At 44.7% G+C, this 20,287-nt stretch overlaps 1 protein-coding gene across 4 annotated transcripts in view; it reads left to right on the top strand.

Annotated features, from left to right (window-relative positions):
• The window catches only part of CDK12 (cyclin dependent kinase 12), a 170,808-nt gene that overhangs the window by 109,368 nt on the left and 41,153 nt on the right, over positions 1–20,287 (top strand). For all 4 annotated transcript variants that reach the window (XM_070944431.1, XM_070944430.1, XM_070944429.1 and 1 more), the window contains exons 7-8: positions 17,715–17,771; positions 18,810–18,911. In XM_070944431.1, the coding sequence (XP_070800532.1) occupies positions 17,715–17,771; positions 18,810–18,911 (159 nt within the window). The remainder of the gene's footprint in view (positions 1–17,714; positions 17,772–18,809; positions 18,912–20,287) is intronic.

The following is a 20,287-nucleotide window of genomic DNA, read 5'->3' as shown; positions in this document are numbered from 1 at the left end:
TTCACAGCAGCAAGCAGGGGATGGGATGGGGAGGCTTCTGTGGGAAAAGGCTGGGGGAGAGAAGGGGATAGGATAGGAGAGGCTTTTGTGGGAAAAGGCTGGGGGAGAGAAGGGGATAGGATAGGAGAGGCTTTTGTGGGGCAAGCCTGAGGGAGAGAAGAGGAGAGGAGAGGCCGATGGTAACTACTCATTAATTTTCAAGCTGTAAGTGTCGAATTATCAAGCCCGATCACATAGTTTTGTAGCGGAGCACGGGTATTCAGCTAGTGTTCCACATCAGGGACATATTGATAAATATATATATAATGCAGTCAGCAGGTAACCCCAAAGGTATTTATTTATTTATTTTATTTATTTATGTAATTTATATGCCGCCCTTCTCCTGAAGGACTCAGGGCGGCTTACAAAGAGACATTCAACAAATTTGAAAATTACATAAAAATTAAAATCCAATTAAAAATTACTTAAAATTATTTCAATGTGAAAATCCCCCAACGGGTCAGCCCATTTGATGAAAGAGCCACATCTTCAGTTCACGGCGGAAGGAGAGGAGGTCAGGGGCTGTCCTAAACCCGGTGGGCAACCCGTTCCAGAGGATCGGCCCTCCCACAGAGAACGCTCTCCCCCTGAGGGCCACCAGCCAACATTGTCTGGCTGACAGCACCCTGAGGAGGCCCGCTCTGTGGGAGCACACAGGACGATGGGAGGATGGCAGGAGATGATCCTGCAAGTACCCCGGGCCTAAGCCATGTAGGGCTTTATAGGTGAGCACCAGCACCTTGAAACAAACCCGAAGGACCACCGGCAGCCAGTGCAACTCGTGCAGGAGAGGTGTCACACGGGAGTAACAAGAGGCCCCCATAACAACCCGCGCGGCCGCATTCTGGACTAGCTGTAGCCTCCAGGTGCATCCCAAGGGCAGCCCCATGTAGAGGGCGTTACAGTAGTCCAACCAAGAAGTAACAAGGGCGTGGGTGACCGTGGCAAGGGCATCCCGGTCTAGGAAATGGCGCAACTGGCTCACCAGGCGTACCTGTGCGAAGGCCCCCCTGGTCATGGCCGTCAGATGATCTTCTAAAGATAGCTGTGAATCCAGGAGGACACCCAGATTGTGAACCCTTTCTGAGGGAGTGAGTACCTCCCCTCCTATCACAAGTGACGGGACCACTAGATCACGGGATGCCGGTATCCATAGCCACTCAGTCTTGGATGGGTTGAGTCTGAGTCTTTCTTCCCATCCAGGCCCACACCACTTCCAGGCAGCGGGACATCACAGAAAGGGCATCCCCAGGGTGGTCCGGGGTGGAGTTATAAAGCTGAGTGTCATCAGCATATTGATGGTAATTCACCCCAAAACCACGAATGATCTCACCCAGCGGCTTCATATAGATGTTAAAGAGCAGGGGGGAGAGAACCGACCCCTGAGGCACCCCACATGTGAGGGGCCTCGGGAGGATCTCTGTTCCCCCGTCCATACAAACTGTGAGCGGCCCGAGAGGTAGGAGGAGAACCACCGTAAAACGGTGCCTCCTACCCTCAACCCCCCGAGTCGCTGCAGTAGGATACCATGGTCGATGGTATCAAAAGCCGCTGAGAGGTCAAGAAGGACCAGGATGGAGGAGCAACCCCCATCCCGGGCCCGCCAGAGATCATTCACTAGGGCGACCAGTGCCGTTTCCGTGCTGTAACCGCGCCTGAAACCTGATTGGTACGGGTCCAGGTAGTCAGTTTCCTCCAGGAACTGAGGGAGCTGCTGTGCCACCACGGACTCAACAACCTTCGCTATAAAGCGAAGGTTGGAGACTGGACAATAGTTGTTAAGGGAGTCTGGATCCAGGGTGGGCTTCTTAAGGAGGGGTCGAACCACCACCTTTTAGGTAAAACTAATCTTCAAAGCCCTCTGATAACCATTGGTTATTGTATTTAACACACAGAAAGTCCACAAACTGTTTCCAGTCTCTTATAAATTTATCCAATCCATTGTCTCTAATCAATGCGGTTAATTTCACCATCTCTGCCAGTTCAGTCAATTTTAAAGTCCGCTATTCAACAGTTGTTTCTGTGTAATGCTTCACATGGTGATAACCATAGTGGCACCTTATCAACCAATCTTCTTTTGTACTTTGACCATACACACCCAATCCATTGCCTAATGATGTGATTCTTGAAACCAGGGTTAACTTTTACCTTCCCATACCACAAATAGGCATGCTGCCCAAATCTCAGATCAGAACCTTCAAGGTTTAACAAAGTTTTCCAAAGTTATCCACTCTTCTAACCAAAAACAGGCATCATATTACAGTCTGGGCAAACCAAGACCACCTCTTTCTTTACCATCATGTAGGAGCTTATATTTAATTCTTGATTTTTTATTTTGCCAAATAAATTTGGATATATCTTTCTGCCACTGTTTAAAAGAAAAATCTTTGATCACTATCAGTATACACTGTGTGCACAATTATTAGGCAAGTTGTATTTTGGAGGATTAATTTTATTATTGAACAACTACAGTGCTCTCGGTCAATCCAAACTGTTAATAAACCTGAAACCTGAAAGTAAAAGAAAGTAAAAGTGAGGTTTTGGCTTTCTTAGGAGAATATCTATGTGTGCACAATTATTGGGCAACTATTAGTATGCAGAATTATTATGCAACTAAATGAAAAACGAAAATTTGCCCATCTCACTCACTCATTTGCATCTGTGAAAGTGAGAATAATAAACAACTCAAAATGTACAAATAAACATTTCTGACATTTCAAAACAAAAAATCAGTGACCAATATAGCCACCCTTCTTTTCAATAACAGTCATAAGCCTTCCATTCATGGAATCTGTCAGTTTCTTATTTATTTATTTATTTATTTTATTTATTTTATTGAATTTGTATACCGCCCTACTCCCGAAGGACTCAGGGCGGTGAACAGCCATAGAATAAAACATATAAATACAAAATTTAAAATAGAATAAAACAAATTAAATAATTTGGCTGAACAAATTTAAAACCCCAATAATTTAAAACCAAATTTAAAATTTCCATTTAAAAAGGGGAAAAAACTTAGGTCAGGCCAGCTTGATGAAATAAGAAAGTCTTGAGCGCGCGACAGAAGGTACGCAGATCCGGGATCCTCCGTATCTCCGGGGGGAGCTCGTTCCAGATAGTAGGTGCCCCCACAGAGAAGGCTCTCACCCTGGGGGCCGCCAGTCAACATTGTTTGGCCGACGGCACCCGGAGGACCCCCTCTCTATGGGAGCGTACTGGTCGGTGGGAGGCTATTGGTGGTAGCAGGCGGTCCCGTAAATAACCAGGTCCTAAGCCATGGAGCGCTCTAAAGGTGATAACCAAAACCTTGAAGCGCACTCGGAAGACCACCGGGAGCCAGTGCAGCTCGCGCAGGAGAGGCGTTACATGGGAGCGCCACGTCGCTCCCGTCACCACCCGTGCGGCCGCACTCTGCGCCAGTTGGAGCCTCCGAGTGCTCCTCAAGGGAGCCCCATGTAGAGAGCGTTACAATAGTCCAGACGGGAGGTGACGAGGGCATGAGTGACCGTGCGTAAGGAGTCCCGATCTAGAAAGGGACGCAACTGGCGGATCAGGCGAACCTGATGAAAAATCCTCCCGGTCACGGCTGTCAAGTGCTCTTCTAAAGACAGCCGTGAGTCCAGGAGGACACCCAAGTTGCGAGCCCTTTCCGTGGGGGCCAATGATTCGCCCCCAATAGTCAGCGATGGCACCATCTGACTATATCGGGACGTCGGAAACCACAGCCACTCAGTCTTGGATGGGTTGAGCCTGAGCCTGTTTCTCCCCATCCAGATCTGTACGGCCTCCAGGCACCGGGACATCACTTCAAGGGCATCGTTGGGGTGGTCTGGGGTGGAGATGTACAGCTGGGTGTCGTCAGCGTACTGGTGGTACTCCACCCCGAAACCACGGATGATCTCGCCCAGCGGCTTGATCTGTTGACGATCAACAGTTTGTGCAGCAGCAACCACAGCCTCCCAGACACTGTTCAGAGAGGTGTACTGTTTTCCTTCACCGTAAATCTCCCATTTAAGAAGGGCCCACAACTTCCGGTGGCACCGCCGACGTTGCTGGACGCCCTCTCTCTCGGAGCGCCAGCCCTGTGATCTTGTAAAGCCACCCTGAAATCGCAAATCAGCTGTCTGGCAGCTGGAAAACCTTTCCCCCGGGAGAAGAGGGAAAGGAGAGCAATCGGATGGGGGTAGAGCTCCCCGAAAGCCCCTGAAATAGTTTTGGGGGCTTGGAGGGTGAGAGCTCCCCAGGAAGTCCGGTGAAACTCCGAGATCCAGGGCGCTTCTGCTTTAAGCAGAAAAAAACGTCGCAACCACTTCTGCAATCTTTACTGAGATCTAAGTTGATCATCTATGCAGACGGAGTGAAGACAGGAGAGCAGACAATCGCAAGTAACAAACTCCTAATTCCACGCTTAAATTGCTACTTTTTGAAGCTGCTTAAAGGAGTGAAGAAAATGGCGCTTGTGCTTATTAGGGTGTGAAAGTGAAAGTTAACTCTCGATAAAGCTGTTAACACCCAGCATTGTTCAAGGTGGATGGACAAAAAAAAAAAAAGGGCTGGCTTTTTTGAAAGTGATGAAGGTTCACTATTACAAACATCAGTAAAAACACAAATAGGGTTTTTCAACAAGGATTTTATTCAAGTTCGAAACAAAGTTACAAGTGAAGATACTATAGCGGTATTTCAGTTGCCAAATAATAGTGAGTTGCTGAATGAAGAGGTGGAAGAAACAATCCAGTTTAATGTGCCTTTGGAAAATGGAATGGATGTTTTTCAAATTAAGAAGGAAAGGCTGAGAGGTTTGAAGGAATGTAACCAGGAAATATTGAGAGAGATTTCTCCAGAGGCTTTGATACAGTCAACTGGAAAATTGTTAGGAGGCGTTGGGATTTCTAATATAAGAAGGTGGATTCGAAGTGGAACTTTACAACTTTTTTACAAAAATGGACTCTCAATCGCAGTTAAAGAGGTGTGTTTACTGAAAGGAATTACTTTGCAAAAAGAACAAGATTGTAAGGTACAGCAACTTCAGTTGAAAATTCAAGAACTTATAAAAATAAAAAGGCGGAGGAATAAGACTGAAGAAGAAGGTTCGCAAAAAAGTTAGGAAAAAATGGAGATGGAAAAATTACAATCTTTTTGTCTGGGGAGGATAGTAGTAGTGAAAATGAATGACTATACCTGTATCTAGGGATATGATTTGTTTTGAAAAGTTATGTTATAGTGAAAATGAATGATTTACTTATATCTAGGGACATGATTTGTCTTGAAAAATTATATTAAGTAATGTTATGTTTGAATTGTTATGGGCTACTGACCAAATTTTCATTTTTGTTTTGAAGTATATTAACACTAAAATGCAGAGAATAAGATGAATAAGTTTATGCAAAGTTATTAAGTAAGGAATGTTTTCAGGAAGAATCAATATAAGTTTATGGGGTAAAAAGTAAAAGTAAGGTTTTTATAATATAATTTATTTGAGATTGGTTAAAATATTTTGTTAATGTGTTAATATATGTAAGGGTTGGAGATGTGATGGTTAATTGTAATTGGGCTCTGATTGTGCAATGCTGGAAGAAAGAAGACTTGCTTATTATTGAAGAACGGACAATAATGAAGTTGGATTGATTATTTTCAAGCAATAATTGGTTTAAATAGTTATATTCAGATATGAACAAGGGGAGTTAAAGTGCAAAAGGGAGATAAACCTATAGATAGTTAGCTTATGTTTTTTTTTTGTTTTTTTTTATATGTTTGTTAAATGCTATATCCTGTATTTGCTCTGGGAAGTCCGGGGGGGGGGGGGGTGGGTGGGTTGGGGCAGGAGTGGGGAGGAAGGAAGGGAAAATATGTGTAAAATTTTAAAAAACTTTTTAATAAAAAAAAAAAAGGGCCCACAAGGTCTCAATAGGGTTTAGGTCAGGTGAGGGAGGGGGCCATGTCTTTATTCTTTTATCTTTAAGGCCTTTACTGGCTAGCCACGCAGTGGAGTACTTCGATGAATGCGATGGAGCATTGTCCTGCATAAAAATCATGGTCTTCTTGAAAGATGCAGACTTTTTCCTGTACCACTGCTTGAAGAAAGTGTCTTCTAAAAACTGGCAGTAGGTTTGGGAGTTGATTTTGAGTCCATCTTCAACTTAAAAACGTCCAACTAGGTCATCTTTAATAATACCAGCACCTACCAGTATCCCACTTCCACCTTGCTGGCATCTGAGTTGAAGTGGAGCTCTGTGCTCATTACTGATCCAAACATAGGCCCATCCATCTGGTCCATCAAGAGTCACTCTCATCAGTCCATAAAGGAGATAGAGGACACCCCTGTCTTGTTCCTTTCTGGATTTCACATGGTTTTGTCAGATCTCCATTCAACATAATCTGAGCTTTCTGGAGTGTTTAGATGAACTTCAATCCCTGTAAGAAACCAAGTCCAAAGTCCATCCTTTTAACAACTTTAAATATAAAGTCCCAGTTCGAATTGTCAAAAGCTTTCTATGCATCTAAGAAAATTAACACAACCTGTTTGTTACCATGTTGTTGTAAATGTTCAGTTATATCCAAAATTACTGTCACATTATCCTTTAATTGTCTTCTGGGTAGAAAACCACATTGATCTTTATGTATGTAATCTTGTAAAACTTTTTAAAGTCTTTCAGCTAAAATGAATGTAAACAATTTATAATCGTTAAGAGAGATTGTTCTGTAGTGCTTCACAGAAGTTAAGTCTTGTCCCTCCTTGGGTATCAAAGAGATATAGGATTCTTTCCATGAATCAGGTTTAGAATTTCCTTGTAAAATAGAATTCATTGAGTCCTTCATTGGAAGAAGTAGTTGATCTTCAGACGTTTTATAAAATTCATTTGATAAGCCCTCAGGTCCTAGCACTTTACCTATCTTAGCTCTTTTAATTGCTTCTGTTAGTTCAAAAGTCGTTATTGGACTGTTCATAATTTTCTTCTGATTTTCCGATAGTTTAGGAAGATTTGGGGTCAATATATAAAAGAGAGTCAAACCAGCACAAAACCATGCCACCCAGCCCCAAATCCTGCAGCCAGCCCAAAAGGATACCCGTGGTTCATGGTATCAAAGGCTGCTGAGAGGTCAAGGAGAGCAAGGACGGATGTACTACCTCTATCCCACTCTCACCAGAGGTCATCATCAAGTGCGACCAATGTTGTTTCTGTCCCATAACCAGGCCTGAAACCTGACTGGAAGGGGTCCAGATAATCTGTTTCATCCAGGACCCTCTGAAGCTGCCAGGCAACCACCTTCTTTACCACCTCCCCTAAAAAGGGAAGGTGGTAGAGAAGGTGGTTGCCTGGCAGCTTCTCACCTAAAAAGGGAAGGTGGGAGACTGGACAGAAATTGTCCAGCCAGGTAGGATCAAGGGATGGGTTTTTGAGGAGGAACAAACCAGGGCTTCCTTGAAAGCTCCTGGAAACATCCACTCTTACAGTGAGGAATTTATCACTGCCTGAACCTACCTGACTGTCACAATTCTGGAGGTTTTCACCAGCTAGGAGGGACAGGAGTCTTAATTGTCAGGTGGTTGCACTGCACCGCATTGAGGACCCTGTCCACTTCATCAGGTCCAACAGGATCGAACTGTTCCCAGATAATCAGGTAAGACCTTTCCCCAGGCACCTCTAATGGACCTGCATCACACAAGGGTTCCAACTGGGAACGAATCTGAGTGACTTTGTCCAACAGGCGTTCAAGTTCCTCTGTGTGGCCCTGAAGATGATCATCCAAGCCCCCCTGTCCTAGGAGGGACCAGGTGATCTTGTACAGGGTTGCTGGGAGACAGTGTACGCACGCAATAAGGGGAGAAAAATAATGGTGTTTCACTACTCTTACCGCCACAAGGTAGGCCTTAATAGGAGCTCTAAGTCATGTCTAGTCAGATTCATCCCTCCAGCAGTGCTCTAGGTGTCTCTCTGCCCTTTTCAGAACCTGCAGCTCCTCCATGAACCACAGGGAGGGTTGGGAGCGATGGGTCAAGAGAGGCCTCACAGGCGCAATCCTGTCCAAAGTCTTGGCTGCCCTTTAGTTCTAGGATATAACCAGAGCTTCAGCAGGACCGTGCAGCAAGACCCCCAGGATATCCCCCAGTTCCCTCTGGAACCCATTTGGGTCCATCAGTTGCTGAGGCAGACCACTCAAATGGGTTCAGCCTCCCTGAGGAGGGGGGTGGGGGTGGCATAAGAGAATCTCAAAAGATTTCAGGGTATACTTTGACCATGACAGTGGGGATAACAACAGATCTCCCACCAGATCATGTTGCCATTGCTCCCACAAGAAAATTACTTTTAGAGAAAAGTAACGTTTTACACTTGGGCAAGAAAAAACAAATGTACAGGTACATATTAGGTGAAACCTGACTCAATAGCAGTAACTGTGAGAGGGATCTTGGAATCCTACTGGACAATCACTTAAATATGAGCTGGCAGTGTTCTGGTCATAGGTCTATACTATAGGCCACCCAACCAAACAGAGGAAGTAGATGACCTTTTTGCTAGTCAGCTAACTAAGGTATGTAGGAAGCACACCACAATAGTAATGGAGGATTTTAACTACCCTGACATCAACTGGGAGACAAACTCTGCACCAAGTGGAAGATCCAACAGGTTCCTAACAAACCTAGCAGACAACTTTGTTTCCCAAAAAGTAGAGAAGGGAACGAGGGGATCAGCCATATTGGACTTAATTCTCACTTACAGAGATGAAATGATAGAAGGTGTTGAAGCTACAGGAACCTTGGGGGCAAGTGATCACGCAATATTGGAATTCAACATTATGCAAACACAAGTAGTAGAAAAAAGTCAAACTAGTCTTGGACTTTAAGAGAGCTAATTTCAATAAACTTAGAGCTTGAGAAGGATTCCATGGATGAGAATCCTCAAGGGGAAAACAACTCAAGAAGCTTGGGAAATTTTGAAAAGTGAGATTATAAAAGTCCAGTCTAGCACAATACCAATGAAGAAGAAAAATAATAGATCTCAAAAGAAACCAGCATGGCTGCATAAAGAACTCTCTAACAAATTGAAAGACAAAAAGGACAAGTATAAAAAGTGGAAAAAGGGGCAAATAACTAAGGCAGAATATCAGCAAATAGCCCGAGCCTGTAAAGATGAAGTGAGGAAAGCTAAGGCTCATAATGAACAAAAGCTTGCGACTAAAGTAAAAAATAACAAAAAAAGCTTCTTCCAACATATTAAAAACAAGAAAAAAGTCAAGGAAACAATTGGCCCATTGCTGGGAGAAAGTGGCAAGAAGGTGACAAGCAACAGGGAGAAAGCAGAACTACTTAACTCGTTTTTTGCATCTGTCTTGAAACAAAAGGAAAAAACAGTCCAACCTATCAAAAACAGCACCACAAAAAACAGATTAGGAACACAAGTTAAAATAGGGAAGAAAATGGTAAGTGAACACCTGTCTACCCTAGACAAGTTCAAATCACCAGGACCAGATGGATTACACCCCAAGATTCTGAAGGAACTGGCAGACAAAATCTCAGAACCACTGAACGATATCTTTCAAAGTTCCTGGAGCACAGGGGAACTGCCAGAGGATTGGAAAAGAGCTGATGTAGTTCCCATCTTCAAAAAAGGAAAAAAAATAGATCCAGGAAACTCAAGACCTAACAGCCTGACCTCAATACCAGGGAAGATTCTGGAAAAGATAAACAACGAATCACCGAACACCTAGAAGCAAACCAAGTAATAACCAAAAGCCAACATGGGTTTGTCAAAAACAGATCATGCCAAACTAATCTTATTGCATTCTTTGACAAAGTGACAAAATTAGTGGACCAGAGGAATGTTGTCAATATACAGGTGAAACTCGAAAAATTAGAATATTGTGCAAAAGTTCATTTATTTCAGTAATGCAACTTAAAAGGTGAAACTAATATATGAGATAGACTCATTACATGCAAAGCAAGATAGTTCAAGCCTTGATTTGTCATACTTTTGATGATTATGGCTTACAGCTCATGAAAACCCCAAATTCACAATCTCAGAAAATTAGAATATTGTGAAAAGGTTCCATATTCTAGGCTCAAAGTGTCCCACTCTAATCAGCTAATTAAGCCATAACACCTGCAAAGGGTTCCTGAGCCTTTAAATGGTCTCTCAGTCTGGTTCAGTAGGAATCACAATCATGGGAAAGACTGCTGACCTGACAGTTGTGCAGAAAACCATCATTGACACCCTCCATAAGGAGGGAAAGCCTCAAATTGCAAAAGAAGTTGGATGTTCCCAAAGTGCTGTATCAAAGCACATTAATAGAAAGTTATGTGGAAGGGAAAAGTGTGGGAGAAAAAGGTGCACAAGCAGCAGGGATGGAGAGGATTGCCAGGAAAAGGCCATTCAAAAGTGTTGGGGACTTTCACAAGGAGTGGACTGAGGCTGGAGTCAGTGCATCAAGAGCCACCACACACAGACAGATCCTGGACATGGGCTTCAAATGTCGTATTCCTCTTGTCAAGCCGCTCCTGAACAACAAACAACGTCAGAAGCGTCTTATCTGGGCTAAAGAAAAAAAGTCATCTTTTCTGATGAGAGCAACTTTTGCATCTCATTTGGAAACCAAGGACCCAGAGTCTGGAGGAAGAATGGAGAGGCACACACTGCAAGATGCTTGAAGTCCAGTGTGAAGTTTCCACAGTCTGTGTTGATTTGGGGAGCCATGTCATCTGCTGGTGTTGGTCCACTGTGCTTCATTAAGTCCAGGGTCAACGCAGCCGTCTACCAGGAGATTTTGGAGCACTTCATGCTTCCTTCCGCAGACGAGCTTTATGGGGATGCTGACTTCATTTTCCAGCAGGACTTGGCACCTGCCCACACTGCCAAAAGTACCAAAACCTGGTTCAATGACCATGGGATTACTGTGCTTGATTGGCCAGCAAACTCGCCTGACCTGAACCCCATAGAGAATCTATGGGCCATTGCCAGGAGAAAGATGAGAGACATGAGACCGAACAATGCAGAAGAGCTGAAGGCCGCTATTGAAGCATCCTGGTCTTCCATAACACCTCAGCAGTGCCACAGGCTGATAGCATCCATGCCACGCCGCATTGAGGCAGTAATTGATGCAAAAGGGGCCCAAACCAAGTACTGAGTACATATGCATGCTTATACTTTTCAGAGGTCCGATATTGTTCTATGTACAATCCTTGTTTTATTGATTTCATGTAATATTCTAATTTTCTGAGATTGTGAATTTGGGGTTTTCATGAGCTGTAAGCCATAATCATCAAAATTATGACAAATCAAGGCTTGAACTATCTCGCTTTGCATGTAATGAGTCTATCTCATATATTAGTTTCACCTTTTAAGCTGCATTACTGAAATAAATAAACTTTTGCACGATATTCTAATTTTTCGAGTTTCACCTGTAATTTACTTGGACTTTAGTAAAGCATTTGATAAAGTAGACCATAACCTACTACTAGATAAAGTAGAAAAATGTGGGTTAGACAGCATCACCACCAGATGGATTCGTAACTGGCTGACCAACCGCACTCAACGTGTAGTCCTCAATGGAACTGCATCTACATGGAGGGAAGTATGCAGTGGAGTACCCCAGGGCTCTGTTTTAGGCCCAGTGCTCTTCAACGTCTTCATCAATGACTTGGACGAGGGGATAGATGGGGAACTCATCAAATTTGCAGATGACGCCAAGCTGGCAAGAATAGCCAACACTCCCGAAGATAGGCTCAAGATACAGAAGGATCTTGACAGACTGGAACATTGGGCGCTATCTAACAAAATGAAATTCAACAGTGAAAAAAGCAAGGTTCTACATTTAGGGAAGAAAAACAAAATGCACAGGTACCATATATGTGGTACCTTGCTCAAAAGTAGTAACTGTGAGAGGGATCTTGGAGTCCTAGTGGACAACCATTTAGATATGAGCCAGCAGTGTGCAGCAGCTGCCAAAAAAGCCAACATAGTTCTGGGCTGCATAAACAGAGGGATAGAATCAACATCACGTGAAGTGTTAAATACCACTTTATAATGCCTTGGTAAGGCCACACTTGGAATATTGCATTCAGTTTTGGTCACCACGATGTAAAAAAGATGTTGAGACTCTAGAAAGAGTGCAGAGAAGAGCAACAAAGATGATTAGGGGACTGGAGGCTAAAACATGAAGAACGGTTGCAGGAACTGGGTATGTCTAGTTTGATGAAGAGAAGGACTAGAGGAGACATGATAGCAGTGTTCCAATAACTCAGGGGCTGCCACAAAGAAGAGGGAGTCAAACTATTCTTCAAAGCACCTGAGGGTAGAACAAGAAGCAATGGGTGGAAACTAATCAAGGAGAGAAGCAATTTAGAACTAAGGAGAAATTTCCTGACAGTTAGAACAATTAATAAGTGGAACAACTTGTCTCCAGAAGTTGTGAATGCCCCAACACTGGAAATTTTTAAGAAGATGTTGGATAACCATTTGTTTGAAGTGGTGTAGTGTCTCCTGCCTGGGCAGGGGGTTGGACTAGAACACCTCCAAGGTCCCTTCCAACTCTGTTATTCTATTCTATTCTATTCTATTCTATTCTATTCTATTCTATTCTATTCTATTCTATTCTATTCTATTCTATTCTATTCTATTCTAGTGTGCAGCAGCAGCCAAAAATCCAATGCAATCCTAGGTTGCATTAACAGGGATAGAATCAAGATCACGTGAAGTATTAATAAGGTTTTATAATGCCTTAGTAAGACCACACTTAGAATACTGCATCCAGTTTTGGTCATCATATTATAAAACAAATGTTGAGACTCTGGAAAGAGTGCAGAGAAGAGCAACAAAGATGATTAGGGGGCTGGAGGCTAAAACACATGAACAGTTGTAGTAATTGGGTTTGTCTAGTCTAGTGAAAAGGACTAGGGATGACATGATAGCAGTGTTCCAATACAGGTAACCCTTGACTTACTACCACAATTGAGCCCAGAATTTACTTTGCTAAGTGAGAAATTTGTTAAGTGAGTTTTGCCCCAGTTTATGACTTTTCTTGCCACATTTGTTAAGTGAATCACTGCAGTTGTTAAATTAGTAACACGGTTATTAAGTGAATCTGGCTTCCCCATTGACTTTGTCAAAAGGTCACAAAAGATGATTGTATGACCTGGGACACTGTAACCATCAGAAATATAAACCAGTTGTCAGGAATCCGAATATAAATCAAGTGACCATGGAGATGTAACAGTCATAAGTGTGAAAAATGGTCATAAGTCACTTTTTTCAGTGCCGTTGTAACTTTGAATGGTCAGTAAATGAACTGTTGTAAGTCAAGGACTACCTGTATTTGAGGGGCTGCCACAAAGAAGGGGGGGTCAATCTATTTTCCAAAGCACCAAAAGGCAAGACAAGAAACAATGGATGGAAACTAATCAAGGAGAGAAGCAACCTAGAACTAAGAAATTTCCTAATGGTGAGAGCAATTAACCAATGGAATAGCTTGCTTTCAGAAGTTGTGGGTGCTCCATCACTGGAGGAGATGGGACAGCCATTTGTCTGGAATGCTATAGGGTCTCCTGCTTGAGCAGGGGGTTGGACTAGAAGACCTCCAAGGTCCCTTCCAACTCTGTTTATTCTGATCATCTCCAGTATGTCACCACTGTCCCGAGTCAGGCCTGAGATGATCTGGGATAGGTCCATGGATGCTATGATGGCCATGAACTCCTGGGCCACTTCTGAGGCCAAAACCAGGGAGGGCAGATCAAAGTCCTTCAGCCTGGGGAGCTTCACTGCAACCCTGAGATGGCCTCCAGCAGCTCAGACAGGGAGGTTGCCACACAGCAGGGAGCTGGTACAGTAGGAACAATCCCAACTGATCCCGCAAGCCCAGCTTCAAAAACAGGGTTTCACAACCAGACACTTGGGGAGCAAGGCCTCTGAAACGCAAAAGAGATTCTCAGATGACCACTGCTACCTCACCTCCCTTGCCTTGAGGTCTTAGCTGATGCCAAACCCTAAATCCGTCTGGGCACATCTCCGAGAGGGGAATTCCCCATTTCCAGAATCAGCCAGGTCTCAGTGATGCATGCTAGGTCAGCTTGCTCCTCATCAATAAGGTCTTAGATAAGGGGAGCCTTATTATTGACTGACCTGGTATTCACCAGCAGCAGCTGAACCCCACAGGGCCTCCAAGGGCATGCTGTCCAGGGGCTGGGAATGAACTCATGGGGCCTGATTTAAAGTTTAGGAAGTTTTAAATTTAGCTGCTTTTATCTAAAAATATAAATAAAATAATAAAATATTTGTGCAGCTTTTTGAGATTTGGTCTGTTTCTGTAGTGTTTCACTCTAACTACACAAACAAAATCTCACAAAGCTGTATGTGGCATTTTGTGTGGAAAAAGTGTGAAAGTTGGTTTTTGAGCTTTTCGTGGCTGTGTGAGGTTCCTGCTTGTTGCAGGAGCCATTTTGGATAAAGTGCAGCTGCTTTTACATTGTGTGTGAGTCAGTTGTGTTGTGTGTGTGTGTGTAAAGTATGAAAGTTGGTTTTTGGTACCTCTTATTATTTTGTGTACTTTATTATTTTTATTATTTATTATTGGCCACACCCACCCGGTCACCTGACCAAGCCATGCCTACCCGGTCACCTGACCACCAAGCCACGCCCACCAATTAAGCCACACCCACAGAACTGGTAGGGAAAATTTTTAGATTTCACCCCTGGTGTCTTCCCCTGTAACGGCCTGCCTTCTGTCTCCTGTAACAACCCATGTCTATCAGCACCTTGATGTGTTTTACCGCCCCAGGTCCCTCAAGGTGATCCTCCCACCCTGATCTCCCTCCTCTAGGAGCAAAGGGCTCTGCCATCTGCTTTCAGCCAGTCTCATTCACTGCATCAGACATTCTGGGGAGATGGTTGAGGAAGGGAGCCCTCATGGCAGTGCCAACTTGGCTCCCACTCCTCCACTCCCCCCCACTACCCAATGTTCTCTCTCCTAAATTGGTTCTTTGCATTGGCCAGCCAGAGGGAGGACAGACTCACCCAACTCATCTACCCAACTCTCACTCTGGGTGGTGGCCTCAAGCATCCCACCCTAACACACTAGCCACTCCTAGGCTCTCACCCTAGGAGTGGACTCAAGCACTTCAGGGCCCTTAGTCCGTCTCCAGCGTAGCCACCACTCTCTTGTCCAATGCACCTGGAGGGGGGGCAGCCAGCTCGCCACCACCAAGTCACCTCTGCCAACTCCCCACTGCCAAGTTGCCGCAACTCAGCACAGGGACAACTCACCACAGGCAGCCAACAAGTGGGTGGGCAGAGTGCAGAGTGGTGCCAGCTGGGGGCTTCCCATTTTCACACCCTCCGCCACTGCACCAAGCTGTGGGCCGAAGAGGCTGGAGACAGCAGTGGCCAGGGGTGTCCCATTTTCACACACCCCACCACCGTTGCCACCACTGCCGTCCTCTTCGGCCCAGAGCTTGACAGGGCGGTGGCGGCAGAGGGTTGTGTGAAAATGGGACACCCCTGGCCACCACTCTGCCCACCTGCTCACTCACCCGCCTTCCTGGCTCTCCCTTTGGCCGCCCACGGCAACTTGTCCCTGCAGCAAGTTGGCTGTGTGGAGTTGTCCTGCAGCAACTTGGCGATGAGCTGGTCTCACCAAGCTGGCCGTGGCAAATTGTTCCATTCTGCTTGGGGGGCCCACACTCCCCTCAAGTTTTTTCCTAGTCTTATGAGCAGTGGTGAAATCCAAATTTTTTTACTACCGGTTCTTTGGGCGTGGCTTGGTGTCCGTGGTGTGGTGTGGTGTGGCTTGGTGGGCATGGCAGGGGAAGGATATTGCAAAATCTCCATTCCCACCCCACTGTGGGGCCAGCCAGAGGTGGTATTTGCCGGTTGTCCGAACTACTCAAAATTTCCGCTACCGGTTCTCCAGAACCTGCTGGATTTCACCCCTGCTTATGAGAGCCCCTGCTTATGAGAGGCCATGGATTCAAGTCACCTGCTCCGCCTTTGGTTTTAGGTCTTCCAAAAATTTTCCTAGGGGCCACCAAGCTCCAGCCATGGTTTTGTAACACCTGCTCTGGGTCCCACTCTTGGACTGCCAGCCCTTGACCACCACCACTGCTTTTGCAGAGGCCCCAGTCACAAGTCACCAGCTCCTAACATTTTCAACTCACTGGCCCCTGTCTTCAGGCCCTGTTGCAGCATTGCTGTCGGCCTCAGTCCTCATAGCACCGCCCAGTCTCCACTGTTAGCCTCTCATCGCCACAACCCTCAGTCTCACCTGTGGGGCTCCTTCCACAACCCAGTATCAAACGCTGCTATCGCCCTCACCAATAGTTGGCCTCGGTCTCAACTGTGGGGCTTCACTCCATGCCTCTGGAGCAAGCCGCCACTCCAGCCTTGGCCAGCTTCAGTACTAGCTTCAGCTCCATCCCCACAGCCTGACACTTGTCACTGCTGCCAATGCCATCACTGTCCTTGGTCCTACCCTTGCGGTCAAGCCACAGCTCTGGTTTAGGCCCCAGCTCTGGTTCCAGGTGCCCTCTGTTATCTGTGCCTTCAGGTTCACAGCACTGTTGCTGCCAAACAGTTGATCACCCATGCTGCTGAACAGCTGAGCCGAACACCATATTTTAATCTGACCTCAGCCAGAGAATTTCTCAGAACATCTATTCCTATTCCCATTCCCATTCCATTCCATTCTATTCTAATGAAATTTATTTGCCACCCATCTCATGTCCAACGACTCTGGGTGGCTTACAATATAAAAACATTAAAATCATGAATTATAACACCATAGATAAAATCTTTAACACAAGATGGCAAAGGAGGGAGCTGGATACATGGGGGAGGGAGGTGGGATTAGATTTTAATTAGTCCACCACCTCCAGCATGAAGCTCCCCCATTGAGTTCCCAAACCATCTGGCAGAGCCAGGTCTTAAGGCTCTTACGAAAAGTCCGAAGGGTGGGAACCAGTCTCACCTTGGGGTAGGATGTTCCAGAGGGCAGGAGCCATGGCAGAGAAGATTCTTTTCCTGGATCCTGCAAGCTGAAATTCCTTGGCTGATGGGATTTTTTTATTTATTTATTTATTTATTTATTTATAATAAATAAATAAATAAATAAATAAATAAATACTATAGGCCGCCTGTCTTACCTAAAGGTAACTGTGGTCGACTTACAGTCATCCACAGTATGCCCCCACTGCTGGCATGGGTGGGGTGGGCCATTCCCATTGGGTGAGATGGTTACATTTTGGATTCCCAACCTCATGTTTACAAAGTAAAATACATTGTAGGAAATACTAAAATAGTAGTTCATATTATGGAAACAGTTCAGAGAGAGGGCAGACCAAGTACAGCTGGCCTCAGCAGAGCTATTGGATCTGGTCCTGATAATTTAAAAGTTCTGAGGCTATTGCTCAATTGCCTTCCTTCACCATTTGTAATTCTGTTCCTGCTGCATATTTTCCCCACTATCACACGGGAAAGAAAAAAGTCAAGGAACTGGTAGATGACTTGACGTAATATTTCCATGCATTCTTCCTTCCCCCAAGTCCTCTGTAAAAGATAGATTTTTAGTTGGAAAATAGAGTTATATCTATAAATTTGTAGAATAATTTTGTGTAGACCACTTCTGTAGGAGATCTCATGTATTGTTGCCCTTTTGTGTAAAACTTTTATTATTAAATGTCCATTATTTTTTTGCAGTGGGCAGATCAAGCTGGCAGACTTTGGTCTTGCCCGACTTTACAATTCAGAAGAAAGGTAAGATGTTTAAGAGGCGTGTAGACATGACTTTAGATATTTTAACCATAATACGCCAGGATGGACTTCTGTACAAACCTTATTGAATTCACTTGTACGGTCTAGGATAATTAACCATGGTTCACATAGCTGTGCCTACTTTGCTGCAGGCCCCCCACTGCAGCCAACCCATTGCGGGCATTTATCGTCAGCCGGCCATTTGCCAACGCTCCTCCAATGTACCCTCCTCCTGGGCAATTTGCCGAAGGATACTTGTCCCCGGCCAATCCACAGTGCAGGACAAGTAACCATGTGTCCCTGCTCTGCTTTCCCATTGGACACAGTCAACGATAAATGCCCCATGATGGGTTGGCTGCTGTGGGGTGTGAAGTGGGCATAGCCATGTGCCTGTGGTTAATTGTCCCATTCCACACTTGCATACAAGCATATAGGAATTCTCTTTTTTGTCTCTCTTTTTGAGTCGGTGGTGTTAATGAGGGAGCTGATTGCACTGTCTTTGCCTGTTTATTGCCTGGTAATCTTGTTTCTGTTTTGAATTTATAACTAAATTTATTGTTTACTTCTAACACACCTCAGTCTTGAACTTGATTGAAGCCATTAGGCAAATTATTCTGAGCCTTAGATCCCTGACCATAAAAGCAATGATTTTCCTAATTTTGTTTAAAACTAAAACCAAAGAGAAAGCATTGACCTATCTTTCTCTGCCAATGAAGGTATCCTCCTTGATCACCTGATATGTGATAGTTTTCTGTAGAGCGAGGAATCTTTGTGTGAGATCAGAGGCAGTTTTATTATTTCTTGTTGTCTCTGAAGTGTGATATATAGATACACAGAAACATTGTGTTCTGTGACTGTATCTTCATCACTTTTCATTCCGAATGCTCTGATAGGGCTTGAGGACAACTTTAGATAAAATTTCTCGTGGCTTAAAAGTGATACTTAAATAATAGTTACTCTGTTGATTGCACCATCTGTTTACTTTGATTCTTACAGAATTGAGCCTAAAGTGTTGTTTTATATAATTGTTTTTTTACTTAGCCGTCCATATACCAATAAAGTCATTACACTATGGTATCGACCACCTGAGTTGCTGCTAGGTGAGGAGCGTTACACACCAGCTATAGATGTCTGGAGCTGTGGGTAAGCCAGTGACACTTTCATGTTTTGATTTTTGATGTTAGCTTGTGGCTACTATCTGCAGTCACTCATACCTCAAACTTTAAGCATAGTGTGGTTGAAATGGCATATATTTTTGATCTACCTTAAGTAAGTATGATAAATATCAATTTCTCCCTTGCGCTGCTTAGAGAGTCCATTGAGTGGGAGGTTCCTCATCCGATTGGCCTCTTACTGAGTAAGAAATTAGACTAAACACACCTCCTCTTCCTGTTTAGCCCAGTTCCTTACTCAGTCCGAGCCTCAATCACTTGTTTTTTCCTGGAGCTCCACTCTTTGGACTCTCTAAGCCTAATATTGGTTTGATTTCTTGGAAATTGTTGTTTTTCTTCGGCGAGGAGCAAGCGAAGGGAGGAATTTTGCAAGCGCTGATCAGCTGTTGAGCGCTAGCTTCGGCGGCAGCTCAAAGTGCTTCTTCTGACCCAGCGTGTGATCATGAGTTACTGGAGGGCGCGTAAGGGGCTGTTTCGTCGGCCTCGCGCCGTTTACGATATCTTTGCTGTGGGTTGGATAGAATCAGAGGCTGGCTGTCCTTTTGTGCCATTTTTTTCTGGAGTTGCAGAGGAAGGAGCGCGCGTGGGAGGCTGTGTTGCTCAGCCTCGCGCTAAGGGAATGGAGAGTAGCCTCATGGTGCCTTGGCTCAGCTCTTCCCTGTATTGCCTCAAGCTAAGCTTAAAGGGGTCATTTGCATTGACATTTGGAGTGCTTCTGGGGCTATTCCGTCGGTCCTGGGGCATTCCTCCCCTTTTTAAATTGTGATAATTGCGCTTGTTTGCTCTGGGTCCTGGGATTACTCTGCAAGGCTTGGCTCCATTTTCAGAGTGGGACTGCCTCGTCAGTCCTTCACCTGGCCGCCATTTTGGTCCCGCCTTTAGCACTGAGTCATTGGGCGCCATTTTGTTTCCAACTGGGCCTTTTTTTGCAGTTTATTTCATATGCCTGTCTGCTTTTACTAACTGCCCTGATATTCCCTGTTTATTTCAGGTCCCTTTGGGGCAAGATACAGTGGCTCTTCTGTTTATACATTCTTGCTGATTTATAATTATGGCAGAACGCACCTGTTCTACTAGAAGTTCCAAAGTCCCATCTCAGCATAAAGGAGGATCCAGATCCAGCTCTCCCTCTCCCTCCTCTGTTTCTCTTTCTGCTACTGCAGAGAAGGATGCCCAGAGAAGGCACATGGCCCTCAACAAGCAATTTGATAAAGCAAAAAAGCAAGCTGAAGCCCTTGTGCATTCCCCTCCCTCTGTCTTGCCTGTTCCTCTTGATCTCATTCCAGAAGAGTCTCCGGAGCTGACTACCATTCACGACTCCTCCTCTTGGTCTCCAAACATCAATTC

The sequence above is a fragment of the Pituophis catenifer genome, unplaced genomic scaffold (assembly GCF_029215685.1).
Source record: "Pituophis catenifer annectens isolate HBS135680 unplaced genomic scaffold, rPitCat1.0.hap2 SCAF_5, whole genome shotgun sequence".
Lineage (NCBI taxonomy): Eukaryota > Metazoa > Chordata > Lepidosauria > Squamata > Colubridae > Pituophis > Pituophis catenifer.
This window is presented reverse-complemented; position numbering and strand designations above follow the sequence as displayed.